Below are 20,929 nucleotides of genomic sequence, written 5' to 3'. Positions count from 1 at the left end.
GACTAGATCTAACAAGACAAGTTATAAATCTTAAATCTACTGCTTACATTGGAATGTGTTCATAGCGCAGTCTGTAAGCGCGCAGTACTTAGGTATAATGAAGATATCGCGTATTGTGGTATAACTAAGATCGTGGTTCGATACTCCGCGGTGAAATTTTTTTTTCGTGTATTAATTGCAAACCGCGTTGAAACAGAATTGTTCACCGTCAAATGTACACCATACAGAACATTTTACATTTTGCTTTCGCAGGAACTGGAATCGCTTCTCTCAAATCACTTTGGAAGGACGCCCGCAAATTCCCAAGAAATACATGAAGAAACATCCGAAGACAGGGATAAACAGTCTGACTTTCCTTTAGATGAGGAGTGTGAAGTTGTCATTGGGTGTCGTGCTAGGTCGTACCTATCCTCTGTAGACCAGGATTCTGCTGAATGTAGCAGCGATGCAGAGTATGAAACCCATAATGAAGAAGTTAGTGCGAGAGATGTTATTAGAAATGGATGCGGCTGTCAATTACGTTGTAATACAAAATTCAGCTATGAGGACGTCCTCTCCCATATGCTTGATGTACAGGCATTAGAAACCCAAGAAAAGGAGTTTAGTATAATGGCACTTCTTAAGGTACCAGACACCGAGCGAAATTCCAAGGGTGAAAAGCGACAAAGGATTCGGCCAACATTTCGGGTAAATGGAATGGTAGTATGCCGACAGACATTCTTACTATTGTATTGTCTTTCTGTAGACAAACTTAAGGCTCTCCAAAAACATTTTCTTGAACAGGGTGTTGTGCCGAGAGTCCACGGCAATACTGGAAGAAAACCCGCTCATGCCATTTCATATGACGATGTTCTGCGCGTCGTTCGATGTATACAGAATACGTCTAATGAAAGGGGTATTCCTCAGCCTGCTGCTCCGCGAGGCATTGACAATTTCCCTCTTGTTTACCTGTCTGCGGAAACAACCAAATTGGCCAGGCACGAAGAATACTCTACAACATGCACAAATCAACAGGTGCGTGCTCTTCGACTGACGGCCTTCAAAGATGTGTGGCGTATTTGTTTGCCACATGTGCGCATCGCCTCACCAAGAGACAACGTATGCGCAACGTGCGAGAAAATGCGCCATGGCGTTATGGATGCAATAACGGAAGAGGAGAAGCTGTTGGCAGTCGACGCATTGAAAACGCATATTCTACAAGCGCAAACAGTAAATAAAATTTAATCAATTGTTTTTGCTTCTCGTGAATACAGACCTGCTTTCTAGGATTTTTAAAACAGACCAATCACGACATCAACACAATGATCATCTAGAAATATCAGTAACTTATATCCTGAAAAACTAACTGCTTCAAACCTTTATCACACATGCCATCTTGGTACTGGTTAGTTTAAACCTATTTATTTTAGCTCGATTGCATCAAAAGCCGTAGGCTTATATAAACGCTCTCGAGTCCGTTTCCTGGGACTATAACCAGTACTTGGTGTCTTTGAGGGAGATCAGAGGAACGCTCCCAGTGGGGTTCGAACCCATGACCTCCCGATCGCTAGGCGGACACCATATCCACTACGCCATGGCGATCTTGGTACTGGTTGAAATTGAAAACATGAGCATACACAACAATGCATTGCTTCTAGAAATAAACACACGTGGTTTTGTAATAGTATAGAAAACATTGTAACAAAAGAAAGAAATGCTCATTATGAGCAACTCGTTCTTTAAACACAATTTGTTTACTAAATAAATTTACTCTTTACTATTCATTAAAATTGCAGTCTATGACGCTATTTTAAACGTTTTGAAGAAATCAATTTCAGAATGGAAATCTGGATTTCTCAGTCACTGCGCGTATCATAAATCTCGTTTGAGAAAGACGTTATAGAAGAGAGCGAATGCGAATTATTTTTTGTCATGTCATAATTGCGAACAATCTAAATTGAACAGTATATAAAAAGACTATATTTTCAGTGTCGGTCGGAAATGACATAACCCCAGCTTGTTACAAGCTAGAGTTACGTCCTTTTCGATCCAGTCAGGTAGTTTGAAAGACACTATATTTTAACAGTAATAGGTATTGTTCATACCATAACGGGAAAGGGAAGTGTGCAATGAATGCCTGCGTAAGAGTTCGGAAGAAAATTTTGTCCACTTCACCTTTGACTTCAGTCAAAGTGTGACTATGTCCCACCATGCACGCCAGATGGAACCGCTGTACTTCTACAGCTTGCGGAAGGTCCATATATTTGGAGTACGGATAGATGGCCAAAGGAAACATATCAATTTTCTGGTTGATGAGGACCAGACCATAGGACAGGACGGCAGCCAGGCTCATGGACCGGATTCAGTTATTTCTATGCTAGACTGGGTAATGGCAAATTATGAAACGGAAAACGACGTATGCTCCATCCATGCAGATAACTGTACAGGTGCGTGATTTATTTGATAATGTAACACTATGGAAGTTTGAGGATTTTACTTATTTATTAATTCATATAAAATTTACTACACGGTTTTAATAGTATATTTGTCGTTTTGCTTTATTATGGAGTCACTTTGTTTTCCGATGCAGATAATGCAGTTTTCTTTTAATGAGTCGGGTGTAAAACCGACCTTATACGGCCATCCAAAGTCATTTTACTCAGTAAAGCGGGCGGGCCATTCTATGTAGGATCGTCCTGTCTATTTTTAGATAGCATTAACGTGACAGGCATAGTTTAAACGGCGTTTAATACATGTGCGTAAAGTGTCGTCCGAGGTTAGCCAGTGCAGTCCGCACAGGCTAATCAAGGACGACACTTTCCGCTTATATGATATTTTTACATGTAAAGAAAGTCTCTCTTGAGCCAAATCCAGTTTAGGCGGAAGTGTCGTCCCTGATTAGTCTGTGTGGACTTCACAGGCTAATCTTGGACGACACTTTACGCATATTCTCATCTTTCCTTTAAAGTGCATGCGCTAATTTATAAAAAGACCGACTAAGATAAAACTTTAAATGTAATTCATTTAAATAAAGAACATCCTACATATATCTTAGACAAAACCGTGTTGAGAAATTTATTTATATAGCATTTTTATTTTCTAGGGCAGAACAAAAACAAGTTTGTCGTGGGTTATTTAATGTGGAGGGTCATGACAGGAAAACACAGGAAGATAGAATACCAAATGCAAATTCCAGGTAAATCGTTTGCATAAATAGTATGTCCATTGCTTACATGTATAAGTAAAATCCTTGATGCAATTAGTTAAAAATAAATGTTCAAATCACATTTCTTTATTTAGATCAAATACTTTTACAGATAAAATCAATCGATAGGTCATTGCAACAATAACCCAAGTGGTGTTAAATTGTGTTAGTATTGCACTTGCCTGACATAGTGTGTATGTACTAATAACTTAATGTATTAAATAAATATAAAACTAGAATGAGTCGTACCATTTTACAGGCCATGCAAGGTGTTTAGTCGACTCGGGTTTCGCGCACATCAAGATAAAGTACCACTGCCATGATTGTGAAACCAGAGAACAGCTTGCAGAAATAGTAGAAGGGTCTTCCATAGGTAACATGGCTGTATCTTATCCACAGTTGTCCTGCCGCGCTTGGAAGGAGTTTCTTGGACAACATTTCAAGCCCGTAATCGGCATAAGGTAGTTATTTAACATGTCAAAACAGATCAATGATTTAAGATTCATAGAGACATATAATAATTTTATAGAGAACGTAGCGCTGCACTTGCACATTTGATTTATCGTAAATAGTAAACGCATTCTTGTCTCATTCCAGGAAATTCCAGTACTTTAGGTTTGAGGAAGACAAACCAGGTGTCGTCACTGTCAAAACAGCGGCTGGTGCGGAGGAGACAGAAATAAACATTCTAAAAAATAAAGACGTTCGCTTTTAATCTCAAGAGATTCCACGGGTTCTTCAGCCGGATGGTTTGAGTGCAGCAAGGAAGACCTACTTCGAGAAGACACTGCGACCTTTTGTGCGGAATGCGAATAAAAAAGCCTACTAAATATCGATTTTGACTTTAAAAAAGTATTAAATTGAAAATTGCGTGCGTGCGTGCGTGCGTGCGTGCGTGTGTGTGTGTGTTGATTACAAATGGCTATCATCTGTTATGGATTGTAACGTATAAGATATAGTCATTAAATCAGTTGTCGATGTGCCAATAAGCGAATCTTTTATGAATAACGTCAGTTAAAATAACGTCGCGGAGAATTTTACGACGTCGCTTTGCAAATACGTTAACAACGTATTTTATAAACGTTCATATCAATATCAATATTGAACGCATTAACAAAGTAGACATACCGTTGTAATCAGAAATCATTGAACTACTCGAATAAGTATAAAACTCATAATCGAATTTTTTTACCATAAGGTGTATTTTCTCACGTCGCTTCCCATATGTTTTGTTAACATTATAACAACTTCTGTCACTTTCATATGAATGCTGCATTCTGATTGGATAATTTTTTCACGTGACCGGTTTTTCATTTTCCGATGAACCCACTTCGTATGCAAATTTAAACATGAATATTCATAGCGCTACTTTCTGGTCATAAACAAGTTGCCAAAATGACGTTATGTTTTGCGCGAAACTTAATGGCGTTGTTTTGTATTGGTCAATAGCGAAATGACGTTATATTTTTTGCGCGAACTTCAACGATATACCCATTCGACGGAGATGAAACCGAAACTGAAAAAAGATGCATACGCTAGATTAAAAAGGACTTTTATGACCCTTACCACGATATAATTTCAGCTTAATGATCATTTTGTGTTGTAATTATAAGAATTAAATAGCATTTTTCTGCATGTCATCGGTGTATGAACTGTCGGGAAAAATACACATAATTTATTTAGGCGTAATTTTCCCGACAGTTCATGCATCGATGAATTGCAGAAAAATGCTATTCAATTCGTAAATGAAATTGCATTTTGAAAATCATAATGCGTGTAGCCGATCTGTCATTAACCCATTTATGCCTAGCGTCAAGAAAAAAGGCATTGGCAAACAGCGTAGACGCATATGAGACGCCGCATGATGCGGCGTCTCATCACGGTCTGCGCTGTTTGATTAAAGAAATTTCTGTAAGAAATATTCTAAATATAGAAAAAAAAATATACTAGACATCCCGAATTTTGGAAATAAATTGATCCAATTTTGAAGGATGGGAGAGTCCACTAGGCATAAATGGGTTGAACATATGTTTTGTTAACATTAAATTGCATTTTGAAAATCATAACGTGTGTAACCGATCTGTCATTAGATAAAGGATAATTGTAATTACCAAAAGTAAACGGTATGTGTTAAAAAGGAGCGTTGATATCCATCAAATGAGCATTGTTCTGAGAAAACTGGGCTTAATGCATGTGCGTAAAGTGTCGTCCCAGATAAGCCTATGCAGTCCGCACAGGCTAATCAGGGACGACACTTTCCGCTTTAACTTGATTTTCGGTAAGGAGGGACTTCCTTGAAACTAAAAATACCATAAAAGCGGAAAATGACGTCCCTGTTTAGCCTGTGCGGACTGCACAGGCAAATCTGGGACTACACTTTACGCACAAGCATTATGCCCAGTTTTCTCAGAACGCGACTCAAATAAACGTCTTATTTGTAATCTCAAGTTGTGCATGGTATCACTTACACTAAGTAACGATTGAAAATATACTATCACTGTTATAAGTTATAAATATTGTAGCGTTTTATTCGTAATTGTTTATAAATTGACACAGGAAAAATTGAAACACGCATACTTTTAAGACGTTTATTAAAGTAACAGAGCCAATGTGACAACAATAACAGGTTAACAACGATATAACATATCAGCTTTGTTCGAAATATTATGGCAACAGAAACCACGCAGGTCAAAATAATTATTCGCAGTAGCTTCCCTTATACTACTTGTACTACACCAACTAAAACAATTGCTCAAACGATTTTAGTGTAAGGGAGGCTAATCTTCCGCGCTTATAAATAAATTCACAAACAATGAAAGGTGTCCTCCCTTAAATTACTTTTTCTGTATTTGAGAAAAAACATTAAGAACAATCCTTATTAACGGATATAAATCCGTTCTTTTTGAAAATAAAATACGGATAATGACGAGTGTATTGTTGATCACAAGTGTATGTAATGAAAGATACGCAAAGCTATACTGGTTTGTACTTTTATCGACGAAACCCGTTAAGAGTCAAATTAGTTTTTTTATGGTAAGCGCAGGATATTTCAGATATACATAGCAGTAGTAGTTTCGCTAAGCTGAGAATTGCAACAATATATATTTTAATTAGCATTATAAATACTGAGATAGTTTATAGCATACTTAAATGTGTCTATATTTAAAACCACATTTTGTTATTATCTGATAAAATAACGAGTTTTTCGACAATACTAGTTTGTGCAACAGGACTGAGCTGATGTCTTATTTCTTCTGTTTTTCACAGTTAAAAAATAAACTATATTAATGCTATATAAATTTAGTATATTTTAACTAATTTCCAATAGTTTAGAGACAAAGAAAAGCTTCCCAATTGAAGTTTTATCATCAAGTACATTGTAGCTTGTGTTATTAATATATGCAACATGAAATTTGTCACTTAAGTGTTACATTTTGCTGTTATTCACTCGTGGAACGACAGGATCAGACGAGAAAGAATTGTACCGCTAATTGTAATTATATTAAATTTCAAAATTTCCTTAAAAATTGCGTTTATAAGAGCACATATGGAAGGAGCAAATTTGCTATGGTCAGGAAATTAAATGATCAAAGTGACGCAGTTGTTTAGCAATTGGTGGCAATCGGAAAGTTTTAAACATACAAAAAAAAATTTGATAGCTCAGTAATTCCATTCAAAGAAGCCTTTTGCTTTTCTGCTCTCGTGGAATATCACAGTTACGTCATCACACGTGACCTCTGTTACCGCTACGTCACTTCCGCTACAAGTCGGCGACGTCACAACGTCGGGGGCGTGGTCGAACATGACTTCGTCGTAAAACGGTGTACAGATTTTACTCGGGATCGGCTCAATCGATTCCACGTCGGAACAAGAATTAGAAAATCCAGAATCATTGTCACAGTCGTTGTTGTTGTTGTCATTAGTAACCATGCACACATCGTCGTACACTTCGCACTCGAACGCAACTTTTTCACACGGCACTGCGGTTTCCATGTCTTCCGGAAAAGGAATGTCGTTGGTTTCAATTGTCGTTACGCTCGCCACAGCGTCCGTTTGTTTGTTATTGTAGCACGTGTAAAATGCAAACGAGAAACCATCGTCCGGTGATGTCAACGGCGTAATGTCATAGCTCTTTTCTAGAATAAACGCGTCGCCGCATTCGTCTGACGCTTCCGAGATATCGCTGTACGTTCGATATAACGGGGGTCGTGACGGAGATTCGATGCATGTCCGACTTTGCACTTCCATTTTTGGACACTCGACAATGTCGGAGAGGGAATGGCTTTCATGACTGATCGGGGACAGGGCTTTAACACTTTCGTTGTCAGAACTGCTCCAGTCATATCCCCAGCCACACGTCTCCATATCGCCAGATCTGAACATGAATTTTGCTCGCATCTTCGGATGGCAACCTTTCCCGCCATTTTTATGCAGTGATGTTATATCAATCCCCGTCGTCTGTTTAAGCGCCGAAATCGTCGATATTGGACTTAGCTCGTCTTTCTTTATGTCGGCAAGCTCTCCGGCGCGTGTCTTTTGTTCGGTCGCGCGCTGGAGGTCATTAACGGGCCACGCGTTGTCTGCCCCAACATCTGCCTCCGATTCTCGCCGCCAGACGTCCCCGCGTTTCGACAGAGATATTGACGCTATCTTTTCATTTGTCGAGCCAAAGAGGTCACGTGGTCGGTGTCTTGGGACCGTCTCACCCTCCGAGTCGGTATCCGGCTCATTGAGGAAAAGATTCGCCGTCGGCCGTGATTCCGTCACCTGAAAGCAAAAAAATCGGATTACGAATGTTTTATAACAACACGGTATTTGCTGATCTTTCAATAAAGAAAGACAGGGACGATCCTCGTTAACTCATTTATGCAAAGTGGACTCTCCCATCCTTAAAAATTGGATAAATTTATTTCCAAAATTAGGGATATCTAGTATATTTATTTCTATATTTAGAATATTTCTTACAGAAATTCCAGTAAGCAAACAGCGTAGACCCAGATGAGACGCCGCATCATGCGGCGTCTCATCTGGTTCTTTGCTGTTTGCCAAGGCGTTTTTCTAGACGCTAGGCATAAATGGGTTAAACTGTCCAACAAACGACGCAAAAAGAAGGTCGCATCCTTTAATACGATCCTCATTTATATTGCAGTAAAAAGTTATTGTTAGATCATGTTGGAATCAAATAAATGATATTTTGATATTATGCGGTGAAAGCAAAAAGTATTTTGGTTTGTTTCAAGTAGTTCGGTGGTTGAATTAATTGTCTTTATTGCATAAAAGTAATTTGTTAAAAAGAAATATATTTTCGCATGCGTAACCTACTAAATCATCACGTAAGCCACACGTTGAATGCCACGCATCTCCAACATTGCGTTAATTAATTAAGTAGCATTATTAGATGCTATATTGAGACAAGTATGTACTATTGATTGCAGTACCTCTTTAGATATAAGAAAGTGGGATTGACCCGGTTTTATGACAGAAGATAATTGTGAAATAACCGTGGCACGAACTTCTTCACTTTAAAATAAAGATTCAAGGCTGTGTTATTCATACTCGTATTACAGATCGGAATGACTTCGTTTATAATTTTAAATTGTTTTAACATCAAGCAATAAACTTAGACTGAATTAAAATAATAAATATCTTATCGTTTCTTTGAGTACAACTTACATTAAAGTAGGATATATTTCGACTTGTAATTAAAATCGGAGACATAAAAACTTAATTAAGAAAGTTTCAAACGATATGGCTATATGTGACAATATAATTATACATCTAAATATACATGTATTCGTGTATTTACGCTTTTGTTAATAGTGACGCTCACCTTCTACGTGTAGTCGTTATACTTAAATTAATCAATACACTTCACTTTAAACATTTAAAGTGCTCAATACCAAAGAGGGTAGAACACGTCACAAAAACGTAAAGAATGTTTTAATATAACTGACCTATATATCCAAGTTAGACTTAACGATTGCGTGCTTGATGTATATGATTAATTTGAATTTGAAATCGGGCGATTTCACTATTGGTTGAAGTATGTGTTATCTTCCCAAACGACTACGGCTATAATTTTAAACTTAAACCAATCGATATCATTCTTTAATGTAAACGTGATGGTGACCCAACCAATAAAAGTTTTAGTATTTAAAACGCTTTATCACGCACAATCATACTATCCTACTTAAGGCGCTTGGGTAATTTATGGCCTTAAATGTAAGCAACATATGTATAAAGCACTTATATTTCGATTACTTCCCAGTTTGGAATTCGAAATTCAAATCGTCAACGGACACTTGCCTCGATGCTTCGCATGCGATTGGTCTGATTGTTTGCTTTCATAACACTAAAGGACGAAGTGCATTCGTTTATTATTCATCCTAGTGTTTATTTAACAGAAAAACATGACTGAGTTGAAAACACATGTATACATATTGTATGAAACGTTGACATGTAGATTTAAAATAGAAGTAGCAAACACGTAAATCAAAACTTTAAGAGCACTTATAAACAGTAATTATATCTGAGACACTTGAAATATAAAACGCAGCAAAATTTACGAAGTCTTGGTTGCGGGGGTGTTTCTGTTGTTGCTGTTTTAGTTTAATTTCAACGTATTTATTTTAGCTCGATTGCATCGAAAGCCTCGGGCTTATAGAAACGCTCTCGAGTCCGTTACCTGGGAATAAGAACCAGCACAGTATCTTTGTGGAAGATATAGAGAACGCTCCCCAAGTGGGGATCGAACCTGTAACCTCCCAATCGATAGGCGGACACCTTTTCCATTACACCACGGCGAACTTTATTTAAATGCATATCGTTTTGGCATTGCAAAAGTTCGCCTTTCTTTATAAAACAAGTTACAAATAAGTTTGCTTTAATGGCAATTGTTGACTTTCATATTTTTGCTGTCGTATATATAAAACATACGATGTAATGTTGTTTTTGTGTGGTTTAATTTGCGGTTACAATAAAAAAGAACATAAAAACATCTGCATTTCATATACAATCTACATAATAAATTATGGCCTTCAGGAAAACATATCAGCAAAAACAGGATTCCACCACATATATTAAATTTCATTGCAACGTTTTGCCTAAAAACATTTCATCTTGTCCTTGAGGGATATTATTTGTATTAGAAAACAATGGGTCAATGGCAATGGCAAGACGTCTTGATAAATGCAACTAAAATTCTCCGTACTATTATGAATCGTAAACATTTTTTTAAATAATATGTATCTTATAATAGCGCACATACATTTGCAATACGTTTTCGTATATAAAATTGTCTCCACCGAATGCATGGCAAGGCCTGATGGTGATATAAAGTCAGTAAACATTGAAGGGGGTAAATGCTATGCGTACTTTCGGTTACTTATATTACCATGCAGTCTCCACTTCCGCGTAAGATATGATAAAGTAACTACTTCTAATGATAACATTAACAATTAACTGTCCTGGGTGTACATCCCCGTGGAAATTTTAAGTTTATCATTACAAAACATTCAAGATCCATTCTTTCGAATTCGGATCATCAGTTTTCGCGCGGAAACGAAGTGCCGGATGGACGGACCACGGACGAACAGGCATCGGTTATGATTGCTATAATTATATGTTACATTCGTTGCCAACCACTTTAACTTCATTAGATCACGATTTCCATACGTTTAATACGCGTTAGAGTGTAGGACGGTCAAAACAGCACATGATATAGTTTTATAACAACTCTATTTAGCTCAATACATGCTTAAAACGTGCGAACAACTGCACGGCAATGATCGCCTTACCTCACTACGTCGACGCTTCTTCCTGCGCGCACAAGCTCGAATCCGCCTGGGGTCATATCCCCTGGAAAGAGACAACATTTTATTAATCGAAGTAAGACAATACTTGTCTTGGGTAGAATACAATACGAAGGGCAATGTCTAAGTTCGATCAATTTAAAGAAGGCAATCTAACCCCAACCCTAAATCGACGTGTGCAAATCAGTTACCTACATAGAAGAGCACACAAAATTGCATCTTACAAAGAAAACTGTGCAAAAATGCAAGGGCCTAGATTTAGGTTTCTATGCTAGGACGGCCTTCAAACATAGGCATGTGCTTCGAATCCGGTTTATAAAGTAATAAAAAAAAACTCGAAAAAAGTTACATGACCTCATCGGTAATTGGTGTCAATTAATAGATTTCTTGATCATTTGGGATTTCTGACATTCGAAGTCTCATTTATAAAATTCCACTGCAGTCGTTTCAGAAAACTGAATGCAATATAAAACCGTATAAACGTGGATTCTGGCACACAATCACGCGAAGAATGGTAATTCGGTGAAACTGAGTTGTTGTGCGAATACATGCTATGTAAGCCAGCAAATTGTGAAGGAAACAAGATTAAAACAATCTGCGACGTGCAACATAAGGCGTGCACAAAATGCTCGAGAACATCATGTTAAAATCCGCGAGCGACTACGTCGTTAATATCATGTTCATGTTTTCACGCGCGGTTGCGCCATCGTTGCTACAGAAAAATGTCCGATGGCGTGTACTACATGCAACGAAAAATGCATACATTTGTAAACAACCCTTACTGTAAAATGCTCAATTTAGTTACTGCATTTAACTCGAAGGACCAGTAAAATACTTAAATATGGGCTTCGCTCCGGAAAAAAAACGAGGTTTAGTTCGTGTGCGTAAATGGTTGTCCAAGATTAGCCTGTGCAGTCCGCATATGTTTGAAGCACCGTTTTCTTAAAACAAGGCTAAAATAAACAAGATGTCATTGGTGGGGTTAGTCCCTGTGGGGTATTAAAAGGTTTTCCCATTTATATATATTGGTGCATGTATTATGGTCTCACTGTAAAGACCAATGGTGGGGAAATGACTTCGTAGTCATTAACCCATTTATGTGTTGCGTCTAGAAAAAAGGAATTGGCAAACAGAGTAGACCCATATGAGAAGCCGCATGATGCGGCGTTTCATCGGGGTCCGGCTGTTTGCTTAAAGGAATTTCTGTAAGATATTTTATAAATATAAATAAATATACTAGACATCCCTAATTTTGGAAATAAATTTATCAAATTTAGAAGGATGGGAGAGTCCACTAGGCATAAATGGGTTAACTGAGACAGGTGACGCGATCCAAACCAATGTATTGTAAAATACTACAAATATGTACACGCGAAACTTCAATTGCGTCGGACGGATATAAATCTGTTTAGCAATGCGAGGCCCTCAATTATGGCAAGTGACAAAACATTTTAAAATATCCGATATTTTTTAATCGAAACATAAAAACGTTGAAGCTGGCTTCCCCTGTGGGACAAAGAGATGAAATATAAACGCTTACATTTTTGTGAATTATTATTACTGTTAACCGACATGTCCTTGACAATAATATTATGTCAATTTTGTTCGTCTTGCGGTGTCCGATACTTATAGAAGAAGTGTGAAACAACTTGAATAATAATGAACGCTGCACATAGATCCAAATGAAAGTTTGATCTAAAAAGTTGTATTGTATTGTAACTGTTTTTGTCAAAGTATACAAAGCCGATGGAAATAATACACTTTTATGATGAAGGCGATGACGACGACATCTGTATTGATGATAAAATTGTGCTGTTGTTAAAGCAATTATGCAATTGATAGATGGTTGTGTTGCTGAAGCTGCTGCTGCTGCTGATGATGATGATATGGTGGTGATGATCATGATGATGATGATGATGATGTTGACAACGAGGATGATGATGATAATAATGCTGCTGCCGCTGATGATGATGATGTTGTAGATGATGATAATGATGATGATAATGGCGATGATGATGATGATGACGATGATGATAATTATCACGACTTTCACAAGGACGACGGTGAGGGTAACTATTATGGTTACTTTTTTGCATATACGGATCAACACATGCCAGTGAACGATTCAATAGATTAAATCTATTTTAATCGTTTTCATAAAAAACAGTCGAGGTGGAAACAGGATACGTCAGAAATAATATGAAACATATGTTTTACACTGCGTGGAAAATAACACATTATCTGACAGAAGTGGAAAACAACAATACGTTCCAATAGTTCAAGGCAAAGGGAGAAGCTAATTCTCTCATAAAACTTAACACACGATATTGGCACATCTCTAAACCGGGTCTTGTTATTCAGAACCAGTTATTGACTAATAAAAAGGCCAAGTTCGTCAACAACTACTCTGATTCATTCACCCGAACTTTCATCAGATGAATACACGTTCTATTTCTTGATTTCGGAAATTGTGCTTGATTATTAATCGGTCAGTGTAATGATAACTATGCTGATTATACAAGCTATTATAAGGATGATAGTTCCGCTGTTGCTAATGCTACTGCTGATGATGATAATAATAATTCCGCTTCTCCTTCTGCTATTATTGATGATAATCCTACCATTGCTGCTATTGCTGCTGCTTCTGCAGCTTCTGTTGATAATGGTGATATGATAATTATGACGATTGCGATGCGTATGATGCTGATGAAAAGGATATTGCTAATACTTTTGATGCTGATGCTACCTATAATCAAATGATGTACTCAATGTTATTTTCCCGTCGCCATCATGAAAACAATATTAAGTTTTGGAAGAATCAACGACGTTAATCCACCTATAACTCGCCCACAACACGCGTCATTATGACAATATCATACCGCTTTACTCGCCTCTTGTCTGATGATTACAATATATGATTAATTTCTCGTAAACAACATATGTTTACTATAGCTTCGGTTTCTAGATCGCAAACTTATCACGGTTAATAACAGTTTCATGGTTTGTCAGAGTGGGTGGTTATTTTAGGATACAATAACGATGGGAAACTGGAATAAAAAAGAAATACGTTAATAATATTGCATAGAATTAGAACTACCAAATCATGTAAAAGTTGTGTACACGTTTCTAACGATTACCAATATTCCTTATTCAAATATTCTGGTGAATACGTCTGGATAATGGAACTAATATCAAAACAACATGTTATGATGATTCATTTTAAATTATTGAAGTTCGAAAGCTCTCGGCTGCACGTGCTCCTGAGCATTTCGGGAACTCAGAAAGTAAACATAATACCATGACGCATGGTAAACAGAGCGATTAAGGACAGTGACGTCACCGTCTTGCCTTCTGCAATTTACATGATATGTGTTTTCTAAACTTACTAGTCACACGATGTAGTAGGAAACAACGCTGATGCTAAATCAAAACCGAAAAAAGTTATACTAAATGAGGCGTATTTTTTATAGGTACTTGTTGACAAAGTTTCGTATTTTATTAATGCCATTCAATACACTTTATAATCAAGCTTATATACTTATGATTGATAAAAAAATGCAGATTAAGGTATTTCAAAATGTAGAATATAAATGTTTTTTCCCGTGGTTGAACCTGGGAGAATTTAAGAAAAATGCAAACGCACAAAAACAATTGGTTGTATTTTCTTGGTCATCAGTGTTATTTGTACTGTTTTTGTTATGTAAAGCCACTTAAAATTTTATTGAATAAGTTTTAAACGATGACGTTTCCAAAAAGTACAAGGTGGTAAGAGCCGTGATAATATATTTTAAAAAATACGTATGCAAAATAAAAAAAAATCTTTTTGTAAACATTTAATAAATGTTCATCCTTGTATTTTTTGATACACACATACATGCATTCTTGAAAAGCTGTGACGTAACTGATTGTCCCGTCTATCCAATCAGGTCTAAATAGACATACAAGCTGCTTAGATCGACTACAATTACATCGCTATTGGAACAAATGTATCATTATATTTGCTTCGAATCGTATTTTCACCATATGTCAGTGACGCAACTCTCTTCTCGATACTCCCAAACGCATGTCATAAACCATATTTTTAATTTAAAAAGTGCGCTACTTAATTAATCAAGCGCCTCTCGTTGTCAGAATAATTACTTGGAGTAATCATAACAAAACGTGTTGACGTCATAATTTCGCAGTCTTGTGTGAATGACTTAGGTATACGCGAATCCCATACGAGTGACCTTTTTGTCTTTACAATTTAGTTAACGAATCTTTCAAATTGTTCGCATGTTTGAACAAAAGTAAACGTTTAACGTCATGCGTTGTCAAATCTTTCACAAATACCCTTTTAGTTTCCGAATATAACCCTTTTGATGACGTATATAATGTACCGGTAGGTATTGATTTTAATAATTAAACTAGTGTAATTCTTTGATTTAATAACCAGATTTATTTTTAAAATTTGTTTTTCTAAAAGCCTTTTATAACTCACTTGGATGTAAAGCGACACCTTTGTTTAAACATGACAGTTGAAATTGTGAAGTGACCAGGGTAAAAATAACAACGGATGAATCAGGGAACCGATAAGTGTAGAAATGACGCCGGACGACTTTCATCCGCTAGTTAACATGTGAGCCGAGTTCTAGAAAAACGGGGCTTTAAACACGTGCGTTAAGTGTGGTCACTGATTAGCCCGTGAAGTGCACACAAGCTTATCAGTGGACAAATCTTTCCGCTTTTAAATCATTTTTCGTTGAAAGAAAGTGTCTTCTCAGCAAAAGTTCATTTCAAACGGAGATTGTCGTACGCTTATACATTAAGTGCAAAAGTCCATTTCAAACGGAAAGTGTCGTACGCTTATGCATTCAACTACTTCTACTTCGTACTTCATACAGTCACTTGCTGACTATTACAAGAAGGCTTATTATAGGCAGATATGGACACTGTCGATAAGTGCAAAGAAGTGTACATTAAGTACATTACGTTCAAAAGTCCATTTCAAGCGGAACGTGTCGTTCGCTTATGCATTAAGACCCGTTTTCATAGAGCGAGGCTGCATTATTTTTTACATATACATATAATAAGGTTGTGTAAAAATGCATACGCAAATATAGCGCCGGTTCAGCGAGCATGTTCATGTGCATAAAGGTGAACATATCGCGGCCTCATTTGCATCTTGTACAGAAATAAAAAACAGCGAATACATCTGTTTAACGCCCTAGAAATTATAATTCTACGTTCGAACAACCACCTGCTGAAAATGCTGTAATGCTTCATGCTCTTAACATAAAGTTATCTTTAAATGAAACCCCGCAAAGTGGGCGTCAAGTATTGCGCATATTAGTTATGAAGGTCAACTATAGCCTCATATAATGCGTGTATGCGATTTGCAATATTAACTGTAGTTATATACGCATATGCCGACATATAACGCGACCGATTATGACACCTTAATGAGTGGTGTTTTATGTGTGGACATTACTTCAGTTCACCATTAAGTAACAAACGCAACAATGAAACAAAACGCATGGCAAGTGCGTTACCCATTGTGATAAAACACCATGTGCTAGTCTTGATTTATGTCTGCATGTTTGTTTTTCTAATAATATTCTGAAATGTGCAATGTTCATTTCATGTGAACCATGATTAATGCAGTTATGCGCAGAACGTGACGATATAGCCGTTATATGGTTCAGATTAGACCGTGATTGTACAGTGATTAAGTAGAAACAAAATTAGTCGGTAGCAACTGATAATAATTAATTATAGATGTATTAACATAGCGATATACTATTGCACGTTCTATTTTTATTAGAATATCTTAACAAGCACGGATAAAGAAACGTGTTGCTTTGACACAGTTGGTAGAGCTGACCTCCTTATGAATATGTCTTAAACGTGTTTATTTGATAAAGACATGTCTTGATCTGTCTTGTTTAACTGAAGCAATGTACTCGTTTTCAAAAATTCAAAAAGAAAATCAAAATAATTCCTTTTTTTCTTATACACACTGTATGCGAATTGCATGTGATTATTTATCTTAAACAAGTACCTGCATTGTTAATTCGCGACTATGTATTCATTATTCTTTGATTTGACTAATGTTCAATTTATGAATTTGTTCACCCTTTACAAGTATTTAGTCCAAATTATATAAGGTTTATAACAGAACGCCTACGTAAGCCAGATAATTAGGTGGGTAAGTAGGTGTAACGTATAAATTCGAATCGTGACATATTTATGACTAGCTAGTGTATACGATTTATCTTTTAGTTTCGATTAGGTAAGCAGTTCAAATTATAGAACCATGTAGCAAAAAGTGTCGTTAATTCAGTCAAAACAGAAGTTATTGCTTAACTCTTACAGTGATGGATTCAAATTTTGAAAGCCTTTGCAAACAGTTTGGATCCAGATGAGACGCCACAGAACGTGGCGTCTCATCAGGATCCAAACTGTTTGTTATTCTGATAGTATTCTTTGAAAAAAATCGAAGAAAATGATAATTTTTGAAATTCAGCAGACGGCATTTTTAGCAGACGATAAATATCCCAGCATGCAAAGGGTTTACATAAACGTTCTTACACAACTGTAAACACTCTTTACATAATGTTCTACAGACAAAGGCCAGTCGTCCCGTTGTCAATTTGTAATAGACAACTCGAATATTTCTGATTGTTCGGTGAGGTCAGATTTGACTCATTATAATATCGGCTGAATCATTGATATTCAATCAATAACTGTTTTTCCATTTTGATATGCGTTACATTGACTTTATCAATCAGATCATTTGTATTTTAAAAATAAAGCAACACCTTATTCATGAATGATTCGTGAACAAAAACAGGGAAAATGTTAACTTTTATTTCACAAGATTTGCCAAAATCAGGCTTGGCATGTAATTATTTTCTTACTCAATTAGTCTATTCCACCATGTCCAAAGAGGCGTCCCTGACTACTTATAATTATTTATGTATAAGCATTCATTAAAAATGTTTTGGAACAGATTCTTGCCAATAAAAAAGACAATGATTAATCAGTTCACTTTTGGATTGAAGTTGAAAGCCATTCTATTACTATTTGTATTTTATTTTTGTGGTTTAACAACACGAAATGCGTTAATTCATTATATTAATGCAAAGTTCTTTTCGCTCGTGTGACATTCGAAATAACTTATTAGCACTGTTTCCTGACAGGTCGTATACCACTGTTCAAATGCGAACAAGTTCGTGGTTTTAAAATATTCGCTTTTACGGGCATATCAAGTGTCACATTATTTGAAAACGCGGAAATTAACTGTGCAAAGCATGTCAATTCAAACTCGATAATAAATTATGATTTTCCGTTTCGGTTTGAGGTGGCGGTATTCTGTATTGTTCAATGTTAATGATAAGATATCTTACTCATTGCGCGACTAAGTATAACAATCGTCGATACAAAATCACAAGAGGACACAAATCACGAACCTGTTATTTTAACGTAGATGCCAATTTTCCTTTGAAATGGCCATATTTTAAAACCGTAACCTTTAGAAAGTTTGACGAAACTACAAAGTGATATATGCTTGCGCATATATGTTCGAAATATTTTTGAATATAGCTAGTAAAAAAGTTCAAAAGTTAACATAGATCACGCGTCATGCATTAATCTTTTTGCAGAATCGTTCTTTATAGCTAATTCGATCATTAGTTTATAACCATACCATAACTGTTTGATACAGATGGGAAAAAACGAAACTTCTTTCGAGTTCATTATGTGAAACAAATACGACTGATTTGAATACTTTCAACTTAAACTATTAAACTCTTAAATTTCAGCCGACGAGAATATTATTTGCTTGTAAATAATGATATCGAAATGATGGTCAACCGGTTTATGTTTTGCCGTATTACGTAGCTAGAACAAGCTTACTCAACAAATATCTTAAAATCGAATGAAACACAACATCAAAGTATTTATGATAATAATGAACTCGGATTCGTTCAGATTCGCCCATCATTCGCTTCGCCTGTTCCATGAACGCATCCAATTAGCTCTTCGGCCGACTGAATCATCAATTAAGTGCACCAAGGTCAAACCATGTGTATTAAAAAGTTCGAAAGTTCATGGGAACGAATGCGGCGAGAATGATCGCAAATACAACCGTAGTGAATTCGATACGCCGGTGAAGGTGAAAACACGATTAAAGTACATTCACATCCAATTAGGACTCAAGAAAACTCGACTTCAAGTATTGGATATCAGAGATTCACTTTAATTTGATAAATGTAAGAATAACCGCCAATAATTTATGACATTCACACAAAGCAAGACAATGAAAACAGCATGGCAATAAAAACACTAAGGAAAACGAAAGAAAGATTACAAATACTTTTATCAATCAATCGACCAATCAATAAATCAATCCATGCATTTACTTATCCATCAATCAATCAATCGACAATCAATTTAAAAGCGACTGATTTCTCGAGTTTACTAATTATTTTTATATTGTCTTCCGTGCATATATTGAAAATCATGTGATTATTGACATTCAAACATTTAAAATAAACGGGTTTTGCAAAACCCAGAATTCTAGCAATAACATTGTGCACTTTCTTAAAGCGAAGATTATTTTTTACGATATTTCTTGTTACTTTCTATTTTTTGTTACATATTCAATAAAATGAATCTGGTAAATTAGTGTGTTTTTTTTGTTAATAACCAATTTATTTGTAACAAAAGTTTGTGTTTATAAATTTATCACATTACTTACTTTTGCAATTATGAGGGCCTCCCTGGGCGAAAAGTTCAAAGTAGAATATAAAATCATGCACATATCATAATGAATGAAAACGTATTTAGTATTCGATGTCATCATACAATGAAAAAAAATATAAGTCGACCACATTGATAAATATTGAAAGATACATGGGAAGCTACGTTAAAACAGAATTGACTGAAATGCCTTAAAAAGAGATAAAATCTACCACAAGCCACAAAGTCCTGCAGCTCAACCAATGCGTAGGTTGCAGTTGCATACAACGGCATGCTAATGATTCAATATTTGAAACGCGTTGGTTTTTGACCGAGTGTAATAGATACTGTTGAGTTATTTGCGGTAAAGTGTGTGGTTCTTCAAGGATTGTGCAGTCTGGTATGAAGCAACTACGCTTGTCGCAAACGACATAATACCCGTTTTCGCTTGACGCGGCAAAATGTTTAACCCATTTATGCCTAGTGGACTCTCCCATCCTTCTAAATTGGATCAGTTTATTTTCAAAATTAGGGAGTATATTTATTTCTAAATTTCGAATATTTCTTACAGAAATTCATTTACGTAAACAGCGCAGACGTCTCAAGATGCGGCGTCTCATCTGGGTCTACGCTGTTTGCCAAGGCCTTTTTGCTAGGCATGAATGGGTTAAGCATACATAATAATTATAACATACGGCGATTATTTTGACTAAAACAGATGCGATACGTTTTTATTATTGTGTTTTCTCAAAATAGCCATTCTAAAACCCGAATGGACAAAATACGAAATCAGCGTTGTAAATAGTCATACAAATGCAGAAAGCAGACCCGAACCTCAATACTGCTTGCTAAAATACTGTCGTAAATTGTATAATGCACACGTATGTATCAAATCATGTAAGAATCGGACAAAGTCAGTATTATCGTTCTAAATCGGCTAATAAACAATTTGTTTTCATTCTCATAATTCTAACGCATCCAAACTCTAAATCGTTGTTTGCGAACCGATAATCCACAAGAAATAAACATGTATTAATAGATGTATCCAAATATAGAAAATGACCGGTTACTGTGTCCTATCGTTGTGAAATATATCAGGAGAGGCTTAAAATACAAGAATCGCGAGGCTTGCCAATGATAAAACTATCAGGCAAAAAGTGTATGAGGATGCAAGTGCTAATGGGCAAAACAATACACCATACATATCAATGAA

General features: G+C 36.2%; 2 protein-coding genes across 3 annotated transcripts in view; one reads left to right on the top strand and one right to left on the bottom strand.

The window, feature by feature from the left end:
- The first annotated feature begins 1,693 nt into the window (after positions 1 to 1,693).
- LOC127868025 (uncharacterized) lies at positions 1,694 to 4,648 on the top strand. 2 transcript variants are annotated; one of them, XM_052409581.1, is made up of 4 exons: positions 1,694 to 2,426; positions 3,083 to 3,175; positions 3,444 to 3,645; positions 3,782 to 4,648. In XM_052409581.1, exons 1-4 carry the CDS (start codon positions 2,180 to 2,182, stop codon positions 3,897 to 3,899), a joined length of 660 nt encoding a protein of 219 aa, XP_052265541.1. In that variant the 5' UTR covers positions 1,694 to 2,179; the 3' UTR covers positions 3,900 to 4,648. The 2 variants fall into 2 exon arrangements, with proteins under 2 accessions (XP_052265541.1, XP_052265542.1); XM_052409582.1 differs by having other exon boundaries at positions 3,792 to 4,590.
- A 1,110-nt stretch (positions 4,649 to 5,758) lies between these two features.
- LOC127868023 (uncharacterized) overlaps positions 5,759 to 20,929 on the bottom strand; it is a 34,036-nt gene continuing 18,865 nt past the window's right edge. Inside the window, exons 5-6 of the mRNA XM_052409579.1 lie at positions 10,981 to 11,041; positions 5,759 to 7,951 (exon numbers count right to left, since the gene is read on the bottom strand). Coding sequence (XP_052265539.1) covers positions 6,845 to 7,951; positions 10,981 to 11,041 — 1,168 coding nt within the window. The 3' untranslated portion in view covers positions 5,759 to 6,844. The remainder of the gene's footprint in view (positions 7,952 to 10,980; positions 11,042 to 20,929) is intronic.

The sequence above is a fragment of the Dreissena polymorpha genome, chromosome 2 (assembly GCF_020536995.1).
Source record: "Dreissena polymorpha isolate Duluth1 chromosome 2, UMN_Dpol_1.0, whole genome shotgun sequence".
NCBI classification, from domain to species: Eukaryota; Metazoa; Mollusca; class Bivalvia; order Myida; family Dreissenidae; genus Dreissena; species Dreissena polymorpha.
The sequence above is the reverse complement of the archived record's forward strand: the minus strand, read 5'-3'. Positions and strand labels throughout refer to the sequence as shown.